The following is a 13,888-nucleotide window of genomic DNA, read 5'->3' on the forward strand; positions in this document are numbered from 1 at the left end:
ATGCGAAATGTGAACTCTCAACTCCTCCTCTTTAGAGGTCTTGACGCTCTCTAAGTCCAAGCTTTTAGAAAAGAGCTGTAAGCATCTCATGTTCTTTCGGTGCCACCTTAGGCCGCAGCTGACCCAGGAAACCATGGAATCGCAGCGTGGTTTGGGTCAGAAGGGACCTTAAATCCCATCCAGTTCCAGCCCCTGCCAGGGGCAGGGACACCTTCCACACCAGCTTACTCAAAGCACCATCCAACCTGGTCTTAACCATGCTGGGATGAAATCTTCCAGCATGACTTCTCCTTGCTGGCTGCATGCTTCATTTTTTCTGTTTAGTCTGCCATGCTCAGGTGAATCTGACTTTGCCCCCGCTTCCCGAGACAAACTTAATCTGTTTAGCTCTTGTTGGAGAACACAGGCTTTGGAAATGGGTTTGGAATTTGGGATAATTATTCTTGTTGGGAGCACAAGTCCAGGTGTGTGAAAAAGCAGAGGGTTGAGTGGGTGTTTCCCAGAGCTGGGTTCCAGGAAAGCTGGGGAGGGGCTTACCAAGGGCATGGAGCGATAGGCATGGATGGGGGAAGGGGGAAGATTTTTGTCCAAATGTCCAATCCAAATTCCTCACGGTGAGAGCAGTGAGGCCTTGGACCAGGTTGCCCAGAGCAGTGGTGGCTGCCCCGTCCCTGGGGGTGTTCAAGGCCAGGCTGGATGGGGATTGGAGCCCCTGATCCAGTGGGAGGTGTCCCTGCCCATGGCAGGGGTGGCACTGGATGGGCTTTGAGGCCCTTTCCAACCCAAACCATTCGATGATTGTGAGTTAGTAGCAAAGGGCACTGCCTAAAGACTCAATTTAGGAACCGCAACCACAAATAAACTTCTCAGGGAGGGCGTCTCTCTTAGGAGGCTGCTCTCCCTTCTCAGCGTAACAAGGACTTTGATTGTAACACCCAGGTGAAGGGAGTGAAGAGATGATGTGTGGTCATTCAGGTCTGTTCTTTGAGTTGTGTGATGGTGAATGGATTGTCCCGAGCGTCCGTTAGGATGGGTAACGTGCTGCTTCCAAACTGCCTCTCTTTTACGGTGTTGGAAAATTCTGCTTCTTTGCATTCCTTAGGAAATCCCTCAGCAGCAGAATGGAGATGACTGTGGAGTGTTTGTCTGCAAGTATGCAGACTATATTGCAAGAGGCAAACCATTAACATTTACACAGGTGAGTGGGAGTTAAAACTGGCTCCAGACGCCTTTGCTCAGATACAAGAGCCAGGGAAAGTTACAGAATCCTAGACTGTCCTGAGCTGGAAGGGACCCACAAGGCTTCTTGAGTCCAAGTCCTGTCCCTGCACAGGACACCCCAACATTCCCACGGTGGGGCTGAGGGCGTTGGCCAAACCCTTCTGGAACATCGTCAGGCTGTGACTGCTTCCCTGGGAGCTGTTCCAGGGCTCCGCCACCCTCTGGGGGAAGAACCTTCTTGTGCTCAACCTCACGCTCCCCTGGCATCTTCCTGCCATTCCATCGGGTCCGAGTTCCGCAGCAGCTGCCGATTGTGCCTGGAGCAGGGATGGAGGTTCTATCCCTCGCTCTGGGGTTGGTGCGTGGCTGGTGGGGTTGGAGCTCCACAGTGGCCTCGGAAGGGCAGAGCTGTGTTCTCCATCCTTACATCTGGTGTCTGCTTCCTACTTCCCTACACGAGATGCCGCAGCCGGTGGGTTTGGGATACCTGGCCCTTATGTCTTCTGGAGAAGTGGGTTTCCCACTCTTAGGTGTTTGTGCCTATTTTCTGCCTCGACTTACTGTGTTTAAAGGATTTTTCCTTTTCTTTCCAGAGTCACATGGCTTACTTCCGCAAGAGGATGGTGTGGGAAATAATACACCAACAGCTGCTGTGAGAGGTGCACGATGAGAGCAGCACTGTGATCACCTCAAGGTGACTGATAAGGCTTTTAGTTATTTTCCGAATACCTTATTTGGATAGGTAGTAGGCACACAAATTTTCCTCTTTAGGCTGTGCAGTAGTGGTTAAGGAGGGGTGGTGGTTTCCCGGTTATGGAGGCAGTAACTCTCGTTGCCGTTCGCTAAGGCACCTGACGGCACCCAGGCGGAAAGGTGGCTGTGATGCGGAAGAGCCGGCACTGTCAGCCTCTGTCACTGAGATGCAGCACACGGGGCCATGTTACCAACAAGGAGGACTCTCACCCGCGGTGCTGGCGACCCCTGCGTTAGCTGAGCTCATCTGGGCTCCCTGCTCGGCTCCTCGAGGGGACACAGATGAAAAAAAGGCAAGTAATCTCATAAATATTGATCAACGTTGTTCAGAAAAAAATTATCATTTATAAAAAGGTTACCAATCATTTGAAAGAGGCACATTTCAAAGTTATAAGTGTAACGCTCAATATCCATTCTAATAATAGTTATCATTTAGCATGTGTTTTAACAGGAAATTTCAAAAAGGTCAGGAATATTTAATGAATTATTACAATTTACTGAAATTAGTATTTCTTAGTTGTACATGTGGGCAAATTATAGTATCTAACTACTTATTTTCTCAATTAGGCCTTTAGGGAGGGATTGAAATTATTCATGAAGTAAATTTTGTTGCCTGAAAGAATAGCGGTTTTATATTCTCTTAAAAAATATATCGCAACATGCATTTATTGAAGTCCTAGTTTGAAGGATGAAACTTTGTTTCACCGTTGCGTTATATTCCTGGTTTTACTTCTTTAAAAGGTGGGCAAACTAAATGGTAGACCTCTTCTTTATAGTATCAATTGTTTCTTATGAATATAGTAATGATGGAGCAGGATTAAGTACCCTTAATTTTTTGTTTGGACCTAGAAATATTGTCATTTGGTGGCATTTATGTTCATTTTTGCGGAGAGATATTTAAAGTATGTTATAATTCTTTTCTCCTTCCTCTCATTTTTTTTCCGAGCGTGGTGCAAGCGTACAGCTTCCATGTGAAGACAATTCTGTGCTGTAAGGTGGTAAAAGCATCACTTGTCAGAGATACGCTGGCGGATGTGCTGCCTGCCTGGGGTGACCACGGGCCAGTTTGCAGAGGTGGGTGTTATTCTTTGAACTTTTTCCTGAAGTTTAAACGGGTAATTTATAATTTCTGCTTCACAATACAATGAAATTCTATTCAAAACAAAGCAAAAAATGTCTATACCCTATATATGTGTGTGCATATAAGCAATTATGTATATCCAAACATCTTTCTGTAGTTTGAAGCATGCAAGTAAAGATGCAGAAACAGTATCAATTCAGGGAGCTCATTTCCTTTTAACAGCTTTTCTTCTTTTTAACCTAGTTAGCTAGGTTTCAGTTAATTTTTTCTAATTAAATTCCTAAAGAAGAGCTCCTCACTATCATATTGCATTTCTGTCAGTTCCAGATATGTCCATATTCCTCATTGTGTGGTGAATTCCCTTCTAGTTCTGTTTTGTGCAACCTTACATAGGTTATTACCTAACCTTCTGACTTCTTTTCTAATTGTTTTCTCATTATGCTCTGAACTAATTAATAAGTTCCTCCCCTTGCTTTTATGGAGTAGAGGGGAAGGTGGCTTTTTATTTGTTTGGTTGGTTTCTTTGCATTACAACCTACAGTCTAAAATAAAAGCAGAGAAAAATATGTAAATCCTGTCAAAGTAGTCCAAAACTGAAGTATATAGGAAAAATTAAAGAGTATCTATCTATGTACAGAAGTTTTTGTTTTCCTTAGTAGAAAAATTGAGCTGCAGATTTGGATTGTACATCTTAATGGCATTCTTGATTCTAGAAAAGCGCTTGCCTTAGGCCCTCCTAGAACCAGATCATCTAGCCAGAACAGGCACTAGAAAACAAGTAAACCCACCACCATTAATTACAAAAACCAACCAACCAACTAACCAACCGAAAACATAAACAATCCAAAGAAAAAAAACAACAAGAAATGCATACAATTTTTTTTATATACTTTATTTTCCATTTTGAGATAGATGAAAGGAATATTTCTTCTACTCAGAAGCTCCTATGCTGAATGGCAGTTACCGGGGCAGCAGATGATAGACTGTGGAGGGAAGGAATCGCAACACCTGAACCAAAGCTTTTGCTAGTTCAAGGATGATCTAAAGCGTAATTGCACTTATATATTGCTGACCCTGTTGTTCTATGGTGTGGGACATCCCTTCAGTGACCGGGTGTCAGCTCTCCCAGCTGTGTTCGCTCCCATCTTCTTGCCCACTCCCAGCCTCTTCAGAAAGGAGGCAGTCACAGACAAAGATGAAAAGTAAGGTTTCCCAGAGTGCCAGGTGTATGTTTGGTATTTCAATATTCCAAAACCAGAATGACCGAGTTTTTAAGGAACGTATTCATTCCTCTTGCCAGTACTGAAAATTGAGCAAGTGGAGGAGCTAGGTTATGTGGAAGTTAATGGAAGTTACGTAGATAAGTTCTGAGATTCAGGTATTTGAAGACTTACGGTATTTAAATACTTACAGATGGTATGATCTAGCCTCTCTGTTTTAGCATGGTGCCAAAGAGCTGTAGTGCCGGACACCAGAGATGGAATTCTAAAATGCTTCAAGTTTTGTAACCCTATTTGATGTGCCTGGAAATGGTATGTCTAAGTATTTTTTTTAAACACTTTCAGATATTTTGAGAAGTTTGAATATTTTAGGAAATCTAGATGTTCTTTGGAAAATAACTTTTAAAGTAATTTATTTCTGAAATTAATTATCTAGGTTTGCTAAGTGTGCCAAAGGGATTGTGATGGTTTCACGTTTAAATTTGTGCTTTACAAAAGTAAGGCTACTGCCTAGAACCACTTGATGTCTTTTTTTTTCCCTCCTGATTTTATTTCCTCAGTTTTAAGTGCTAAGGCAACGCAGAATTTAAAGTTTAGGAGGTTTAGGTTAAGTATATACTGTTACAAAGAGTCAAATGCTGTGATACGGTTTTGTTTTCCTCCAAACCATGGAGAAGTGGAAGAGAACACGCACCAAACCTTCTTGCACTCATACAAAGAAGGCTCATTCCATCCCCTTGGAGAGGATCAATCTCTTTCTAAACAGAATATTGATATGATAATCCTTAGAAATAATTTACATAAAGTAAGAATACAGTAATATAAATGTTGGGCTGATTAATTGAAAAGTCCTGGCTTCCTTTCTCTGTAGGATATTTTTCAGGATTTTTTTGACCAGCTGAAACATCTTCAAAGGCAGATTGCTATAGAATAAGAATTCCACAGCAAGTTGTTATTAATGCTACGGCAGTTTTTTTAATGTTTAATTTAAAGAGAGCAACTGATCAAAAGCCGTCTTATCTATTGTTTATCATTTTAGCTGGAACATGTGGTTCTAATTTACGTGGACCAAGTGGGATTATTACATCACCAAACTAAGCGGGTTCAATATGAAGACAACGCCCGTTGCGTGTGGGTCATTATACCAACTGACCCAGAGCAGGTTTGCTTTTTCTATGTTTCTCAGTTCAACTTGTACAATTTTGGGTCTGTCTTAAAATTATTTCATACCTATTTGTGTAAATGTATGAACACGTGCGAGTGCGTATGTTCGTTTAAATAAAAAAATTACCAGAGTAGAGATGTTAAGAACAGATATTGGGCACTAGAAAGAAGCCGTAAGTTTTTAATAGCTGTGAAAATGACCACTCAGTGTAATAGGCCTTAGAGTTTCTAAGTTATAAATAATTTTTTTAATGAAATACAGAAAATCATATTTGGAGTCCCACACTGCTAAATGAGTTGATAGTGTATATTTCAATTTGTATCTTAATACTTACTGCATCTTAGCATAAAAACCACACATCTAAGTACTTTGTCTGATCTTGTTAGGTGTTTTCTACTTACCTATCTTCTCTTATCAATCCACTGTTTTCCCATAATGATTCTAAATCCATACCTATAAATAATTATACATAAACCAGTAAGCGCGATCAAGTATTCTTATTAGAATGCAGTGTATTGAGATGCATTTTTACTTGTGTTTCTGTAAAATGAATTTACTCACTAAAGGACAGAGACAACCCCTACCTGTAGGAAAAGAAAATGAAATAAGAAAATCTTCCCCTTATTTTACTTTTCTGCAGTGAAATGCTGAATAAATTAGTTAGAGTAAGTTGAGGAACTTACAATCTATATGTACTTTCACAAGTACATAATGTATTTCCTACGCAAGTTTTGGGAGGGCTGAATTCTTGACTTTATTAAGGTTGAGGAAAAATATCTAACTTTATCTCACCATAAATTAATACAAATGCTTAGCAGCAGCAAAGGTTGTTTTACTGCATGCTTTCATAGCTTATTGTTGTCATGTAAATATTTTCTTTGCAAAATCAAGTCCTCTTTGTTTTAAAGAGGATTTATTGCCTCAGAAAATATATGTATTCAAGAAAAAAAGCAACCGCAAAAGCACAAAGGTTACTGCATTCTGAAAGATTTCACTGAACAGAAAGGTCTTTATTTAGTTCCAAACTCAACTGTTATAATTTATTTAGTATTCAAATTAGAAGTGGTCATTTGTCAGTGAATGATCTTTGACTTTAGAGACATTACATTTTATAGAAAGTATTAAATCACTTTCAATTTTTAAATAGAGATTAGCATTTAAAATATGAAAGATGTTTGACAAATGCATCAGCTCAGATTTATGTTCAGTAATATGTAGTCTCTTTGGTTCTGCAAAATGCAGTGTAGTTTTATACGAAAAAACTTAATTGTGCATACAAAAGAAAATATGTGAAATGACTGCTAATGTAAGAGAGTCTTGACATTTTAATGATTTCTTTTTTCAGAACTATTCCATTAATCTTTCTTTTTTAATTTTTCTTCCTTTTTCAAGAATTTCAGTTAAGCACTGATTTTCGTATTTATAATAAAATGAGAATGATAATCTCCTGGCTGATTGCAAGAAAGTTTAACCCTAATAATATGCAAAGTGCTGCTGATGGAGCAGTGCTGTTTATTAAACTGCACCGTCTGTTTTTGCTATGGAGATTCAGACTTTGTTCATTTCTGAAAATCACTGAACCTTAATCTACTGCAACAACCGCAAGTTCTGTTCATTCTCCACAATGTCTCTTCCACAATGGGTTTAGGATGTTAGTAGGGTAGGTCTCAAGGAGGTTGGTGTGGATTAGCTTACTGCTTTGTTCGCTGAACGGAAAAGGCGCTCGTAAGCAGCAGTCTGTGGCAGCTCGACAGCTTATCAGTCACGAGAATGCACTGAGGGAGTTGTACGCCCAGACAGAAACTCTTGTGTTGTGTTCCAAACGGAGAGGTGTGAGTACGTGTCCTGGAGCTTTCATCCAGAAAAAAATAGACACTGTTACATCCAGCTGGGCGGAAGGTAAAGAGATTTGCTGACAAACATGTTGATAATTACATGTAAGAACAACACTGGGACCTTTGAAGTCTTTCAGTTCCGGGCAGAGCAGGCGATAGAGAATGATTTGTCTTGTTATTAAACGTGGGTTTGTCTAGCAGTGCAACAAAGGAAGATTCTTTTCTAAACGTCATGTATCTAGGAAGGATGGGGGTTGAGTTTAGGCCCATGACAACTGTGAGTGTGAAGTCTTAAAATTGGCTTTGTTCAAGGCCTACGGTATCCTCAAGTTGCTTTCACGTAAGCGTCACATTATCTGCATCGGTGGGTATCGATACAGATTTGATACTGGGACTTCTATCCCCAAACAGCTGGAACTATATTTAACACATCCTTTTGGACACTAAAAGATATGTTGGGAAATACTTTTACTTTGGAGGCAGCCTGACTGAAATAGAACATTTTTCTTACTTCTTTATAAAGAAAAGTATCTTTCTACCTAGTTCACAAACCTGTGAACTTTAAGAAAATCCATTGCAAAAATAATTTCCAGGTTTCCAAAGTCAGGATTTGATGTTAAGATTTGCTGAATGTTGTGCAGATTTTCACCTGTGACTTTTGTTGGAGTTACGAGTGACAGAACTCTTGAAAACAGATCTGTGTGTTGAGTGTCTGATTTTAAGATCAGATTGAGGAGCCTACCTTTTTGCCCCTCAGATTTGAAAAAAAAAAAATCGGAATGCTGAAATGGGTCTGTGTGATTTTCTTTTCTGAGAAGGTAGACAGTTCATGAAGTGTCGTTACTGTGTATTTTAAATATTTTTGATTTTAGTAGTGACCTTGTGTCCTTCTTCAGATTAGTTTATGCAGAGTATTGTGCAAGATAAGACAGTGTTCCCTGTTCCCTCTTAATGTAACGTTCAGTGAGGTTTAGATAACATAGTGTAGTAAAAAGGTGCCCTTGCATGAAATGTGGAACATGACGTGCTGGAATACTTTAAAGAATATTTTTTTAAAGTTTTTTAAAAAGGTCCATAACATTTTCCAGATTTGCATTCTGGTGCTGACGGGGCGAGATTTTTAGTGTGAATTCAAACTGAAAACACATTTCAGCCTCCTGCGGGGCAGGACCGTAGTTCCAGGTTTGAATCAAGTATATGAAGATTGTCGTTAGTTAAGTGTTTTTCTAACATTCATTTGACTTTTTCTAAGCAGCACAAAAGTCTAAGTTAAGCTTGCTTCTGCGACTGTTGGAAGGTTAATGCTCTGCTTGTTTGGAAGAGTTGATTTTCTTCTAACATCTGTTTCCTCTGGGTCCCGCTACGGCAGCTTCTGATCAGCGTCCTACTGAGTCATTTATTAGACTTTTAGCATTTGCAAATACAACGTTACGGTGCTCTTCTGCCTCTCTGACAGGTACATGCTGTAATTCTTGGTAACCTTACATTGGCTCAGTTGCTCGGCTGTGCACTTTCTCAGCTTTTTAGGATCAGTCGCTTTGGGCTGCTCTGCCGAGGTCTCACTGGTCTGTTGTCTTTACCTCCTTCTTGCTGTTACAATCTCTTCAGCATGTTCTAAACGTGCCTCTATCCCTTGCTGGTTTGCTTCGTTCTCTAGGCTGTGGGGTTTTCATACGACTCACTGCCCTGGAGTTCCTGCTGCTTTCACTGTTTTAGGGCAATATTGCTAGGTGCAAGGGCTCCGGTTTCCAACTCCCGTGTCTGTAGGAGGGCAAGGGTTGCTGTCGTTTCAGCAACGGTACTTAGTTTGCACAGTGTTTGCTTGAGTGATTTTGAGATAATTTCTTCTAAGATTTCTTCTAAGAATTTCTCAGATTTCTTCTTCTTTGTTTTTTAATGAGGTTATCTTGCTGATTCTTGGACTGGGTCAAAGTTTGTGGTGGCTCAGATCTTATCCTTTCTTGACATCCATGTCTTCCTCAGATTCTTACTTCCGCGTAAGTAGTTTATGCGTTTATGGTGCTCCACAACAAATTCAAACCCTTTGTTTCCATAGGCAGATTTCCCCCTGTTGGATGGCGTTGTTGTGTTACACTTCAATACTACAGTGGTTTTGAGAAAGTATGTCCACAAAAAGGCTGTTGCTTCAAGGCTTCGTTACAAACAGAGCCCCTCTCCCTCTGAGGGGTTGCTCAGAGCTCCCTGCCACGAGTACAAGGGTGTTTGTCAGCACGTCTCACCCTACAGCGCCTGCAGCCCGTGCTGTGACAGGGCAGGGGGCTCTTGCTCAGCACGGTGTGTCTCACCCTGCAGCGCCTGCAGCCCGTGCTGTGACAGGGCATTGATTTTTTTTTTTTAATCTGTAGAATTTATCCTCACTTCTGTACCACAGAGTTTTGTGCTGCAGGGATCTTGTTTACCAAAAAAAACGTAGATCTAAGGACTCCTTTCACTGAGCGTTTTTATGTTCTTGGCACTACAGAGGCTCATGCTAATGATTTGTTGAATTCTGTCTATTCCATAAGCCCATGAGGATGGGTTTAATGGAGGGGAGGAAAAGGCTATTGTGAATTTAGTGTTGGCTCACTAGTACATCATTCTAGATCACACCAATATACTAAGGACTCCTTGAAAAGAGTATTTTGCGTGATATCTTGCAAGCACAGTTTGGGATGCTCTTTCATTCTCCACACAGTGGAAAAATGAAAATTGTGCCCTAGGTAAATGTGCGTATTTAAATGTAAATTTAAAGACCTTTATTTTTCATTTGCTGCACCAATGTCTTTCATCTTAGGGGGTTAAGGTATCATTGGTGAAGTTCAGAATTAAAGTTATTAAGGTCTCTAGCTTGGTTTTGATGAGTTTGAACTGGAGAGATAACTTGTGCATTATTTAATATTTATCTACATCACCTTTCATCTGCCAGCCACTCCATGTTATAAGACTCTTCTGTTTTTTTCACAGTAGAACCTTGTTGCTCCCATGTTGAAAAAGGTATTTGTCATTAATAAACTTTCTCACTCTACTTCTATTTCAGTTTTCCAGATTGTCTGTGAATGTCTTCAAGGGCTCAGCTTGTTCCAGAACTCTCCTGGTGACTCTGTCAGTGCTGGAACAAACAGTTTACTCATATTTCTAGTTTCTGCGGTTTCTGCTTCTCTGCCTTCACCAGAACACCCAGCACCAGCACAAGCTTTGAGGGACCCGTTGCCGAGGCTGTGTCCATCCTGCCCTGCAAACCAGTGATGGGCCAGGTGAGTCCTGAAGGTCCCTTCTTGGGAGCCGCTGCCCTTCTGTCCACTTAGCCAGGGCAGGGGCTGCAGGTTTGGAGGAAGGTGAGTGCAAGGGAGGACTGTTTGCAGGGGGGATCCTGCTGAGCCAAGGGTTCCTGGGTGACCCGGGCCCCTGGAATTCTTTCTTCACTGAACTTCTGTCTCTCCCTTTGTCTAGAAACCAGAGACGCAGCCAGCAAAGAAGCTGTCTGGGCTGGAGGAGATTGGGGTCTCTGTGCCCCGTAGAAGAGTCAGCACAGGACCAAAGCTTCCCACCTCCTCCAAGCTGCTGCAGGAGCCCAGACAGCACCTCCCTGCTGTGCCTGGAGTCAAGCCACCTGCTCCAGAAGGCTCCAGGCTGGCTAAATTGAAGAGGTCCCTGTTGACCGGTGGCGCTGTGGAGGGGAGCAGCTCCACATCACCACCACTAGCAAAGAAGCTGGCACTCTCTGCAAAAAAGGTGAGTCTGACTTTCTGCCCGGTCTTCAGTTGGCACCCTCTGATTCTTCTGCCACCCCCTGCTTCCCTCACCCAGTCTGTCTGTCCCCTTTCTCTGGGGTCCCCTTTTCGATTTTCTTCCCTTGGGTCATGGAATCCTCTTTTTTTTAGACCACCAGATGTTTATTCCTGTCCATAACTACAGGGCAGAACTCCGCAAGCGGCGAGCAGAGGTGACCACTACACAGAACCTCACCCACAGCTTCCTGAGCAGATCCAGCCCATGGACACCACCCACGCTGACTCCACTGCCCAGCCTTCTGGCAAGTTGAGGTAAGCGATGCCAGTTGCTCCCAGGCAGCAGGGCCAGTAGCAATCTTCAGATACTCCATGAAGCAACTGCCTGGCACGGCAGCTGGCTCGAGGAGTGATCTCGGCAGCCGCCTCTCCTGTTCTCTGGGGCTGGCAGGGCTCGCTCTGGATCCCAGACGCAGGGCGCTGTATTTGTTAGCACAGGGTGGGAGGCAGCTTTGCAGGCCCTCACCATGTACCGGTGTCCCCTGGGATCAGGAGGCACCAGCCTGGTTTAGGTCTCGCTCTGGGTTTTCCTTTGTAACCTTTGCCATCAGCACGTGCTGCAGCAACACTCGCTCCTTCCTAGCCCCCCGTGGGACAGCGTGTGCTCTGGGCGTGGGGCAGGTCATCGTGTGTGCTTGCAGCTGCTGCCCTAGAGCAGGTTCTAATTCAGATTTTGTGGCTGAGATGGCAGATGTGCAGTGCTGTGCTCGTGCATCTCGGGATGGTGAGGAAAAGAGGGGTTCCCACTCAGGACCTGGCTTTAACACCATATCTGCACCTTTTCCTGTCTTTCAGCCCATCTTCATCTGCGCTCAGCCTGCCGAATACAGAAAAGCCTCCTCTGAAAATTGTAATCAAATTATCAACCCTTCAGGTGCTCAGCTCCCCCCTGAAAAAGCGCCACCATGAGGCAGATGGCAGCCCTCATTCTCCATCTGTCAATGGCAAAGGTGACACCTCCAGCCCGCCCAGAAAGAAGAGGTGCACACAGGGGGACTCGGTGTCCCTCACTGGGGAGGAGGCAGGCAAGAGCCCCAGTGGTGGCCAGGAGGAGCCAGGCTGCCCAGAGCTGGGTGCAGAGCACAAGGAGAAGAAGAAGAAGGAGGAGGAGGAGGAAAAGAACAATAAGAAGAAGAAGAACAAGAAGAGGAGAAGCAGGTCAAAAGAGCGCTCTCCTGGGACTCTGTCCTCAGGCAGCTGAGGGGCGAGGATCTGTTCTGTCTGAGCAGCAGCAATATGCGATTGGCAACACCGGGCTGCCGATGGAGCCAGGATCTCCACAGCTCTCCAGAGCGCCAAGCCAAACCGTGGGGCCAGCACACCACCTGGGAGCCACAAAGCATCTCATTCTTCATCTGTGAATGGCAAAGGTGACACCTCCAGCCCGCCCAGAAAGAAGAGGTGCACACACAGGGACTTGGTGTCCCTCACGGGGGAGGAGGCAGGCAAGAGTCCCAGTGGTGGCCAGGAGGAGCCAGGCTGCCTGGAGCTGGGTGCAGAGCACAAGAAGAAACATCATGAGAAGAAGAAGAAGAAACCTAACGAGAAGAAGAAGAAAAAAAACAACGAGAAGAATGTGAAGAAAAATAATGAGAAGAAAAAAAAGAAAAATAACGATAAGAAGATGAAGAAAAATAACAAGAAGAAAAATAACGAGAAGAACAAATGAGAAAAAGAACGAGAAGAAAAAAATAGCAAGAAGAAAAATAGCAAAAATAAAAATTAAAAGAAAAATAAAAACGAAAGAGAAAAAAGAAAAATTAAAGAGAAAAAAGGGAAAGAGAAAGAGCTACTTAAGGACAGTGTGGGTCCAGCCTCAGGCTGTGCGGAGAGAGAAAACCCTGTGCTCTGGCCCCAGGACACCTCCTACCTTTGCACAGCTAAAAAGACTAAATTTAAAGGAATGGTGAAATGGACTAGGAAAAGAACATTTGCCTGCCAGCAACTGAAAAACCAGCGGTGGTTCTGAAGCAATACTAGCCTGCCAAGGGAGCCAGCCTAAGACGTCAGATTTGAGCTCCAGCTCCCTGCCTGCTTCTGTCCGTTGCTCATTCTCTCCACCTCCCATGTGGACAGGGCTGGTACCCACCGCCCTCCTCCCTCTTTGAGTTGCAGTGGAGTTTTTTTTTACCCCCCGCCATCACCACCCCTTCCCCTGCCCTCCCTCCCCATTCCCTGGCTCTCCCACCCTCTTTTCACCCCTCACTATGTTCTTTTCGCCCCTCACTGTGTTCTTTTTGCCCCTCACTGTGTACTTTTGCCCCTTGTGGTGTCCTTTCCCCTTCTCTATCTCCCTTCTCCCCTCGCTGTGTCTTTTCACTCCTCAACATCTTCCTTTCCCACTTGCCGTGTCCTTTCCCACTTGCCGTGTCCTTTCTCACTTGCCGTGTCCTTTCCTTTGGCTGTGTCCTTTCCCCCCTCACCATCTCCTTTCCTGCCTCAACATGTCCTTTTGCCACTCGCTGTCTCCTCCCCCCTCTCCGTGTCCTTTCCCCTCATGGTGCAATTTCACCCCTCCCCATCTCCTTTCCGCACTTGCCATGTCCCTTCCCCTTTACATGTCCTTTCACGCTCGCCATCTCCCTTTCCCTCACCGTGTCTTGTCTCCTCGCCATCTCCTTCCCCCCTCGCCATCTCCTTTCCCCCGTCGCCATCTCCTTTTGCCACTCACCACATCCCTTCCCCTTGAAATCTTCTTTCCACCTTCACCATGTCCTTTTGCCCCTCGACGTCTCCTATCCCCTCACCACCCTCCTCTTCCCTCTCCCCCTGTCCCATGGCCCCGGGGGTGGCAGGGATGGAGGAGGACGGTGCCTGTGGTCAGT

General features: G+C 44.0%; 1 protein-coding gene and 1 long non-coding RNA gene across 3 annotated transcripts; both read left to right on the forward strand.

Annotated features, from left to right (window-relative positions):
• The first annotated feature begins 2,941 nt into the window (after positions 1 to 2,941).
• On the forward strand, positions 2,942 to 5,400 carry LOC138732728 (uncharacterized). Its single transcript, XR_011339313.1, has 3 exons — positions 2,942 to 3,048; positions 4,497 to 4,587; positions 5,315 to 5,400. It is a non-coding gene; the product is annotated as an uncharacterized lncRNA (long non-coding RNA).
• A 4,954-nt stretch (positions 5,401 to 10,354) lies between these two features.
• On the forward strand, positions 10,355 to 13,537 carry LOC138732730 (ubiquitin carboxyl-terminal hydrolase 36-like). Of its 2 annotated transcripts, none has more exons than XM_069879387.1 (4): positions 10,355 to 10,529; positions 10,726 to 11,007; positions 11,191 to 11,318; positions 11,859 to 13,537. In XM_069879387.1, exons 1-4 carry the CDS (start codon positions 10,521 to 10,523, stop codon positions 12,262 to 12,264), a joined length of 825 nt encoding a protein of 274 aa, XP_069735488.1. In that variant the 5' UTR covers positions 10,355 to 10,520; the 3' UTR covers positions 12,265 to 13,537. The 2 variants fall into 2 exon arrangements, with proteins under 2 accessions (XP_069735488.1, XP_069735489.1); XM_069879388.1 differs by having other exon boundaries at positions 11,260 to 11,318.
• The last annotated feature ends 351 nt before the right edge of the window (positions 13,538 to 13,888 follow it).

This window comes from Phaenicophaeus curvirostris, chromosome 36, assembly GCF_032191515.1.
Source record: "Phaenicophaeus curvirostris isolate KB17595 chromosome 36, BPBGC_Pcur_1.0, whole genome shotgun sequence".
Lineage (NCBI taxonomy): Eukaryota > Metazoa > Chordata > Aves > Cuculiformes > Cuculidae > Phaenicophaeus > Phaenicophaeus curvirostris.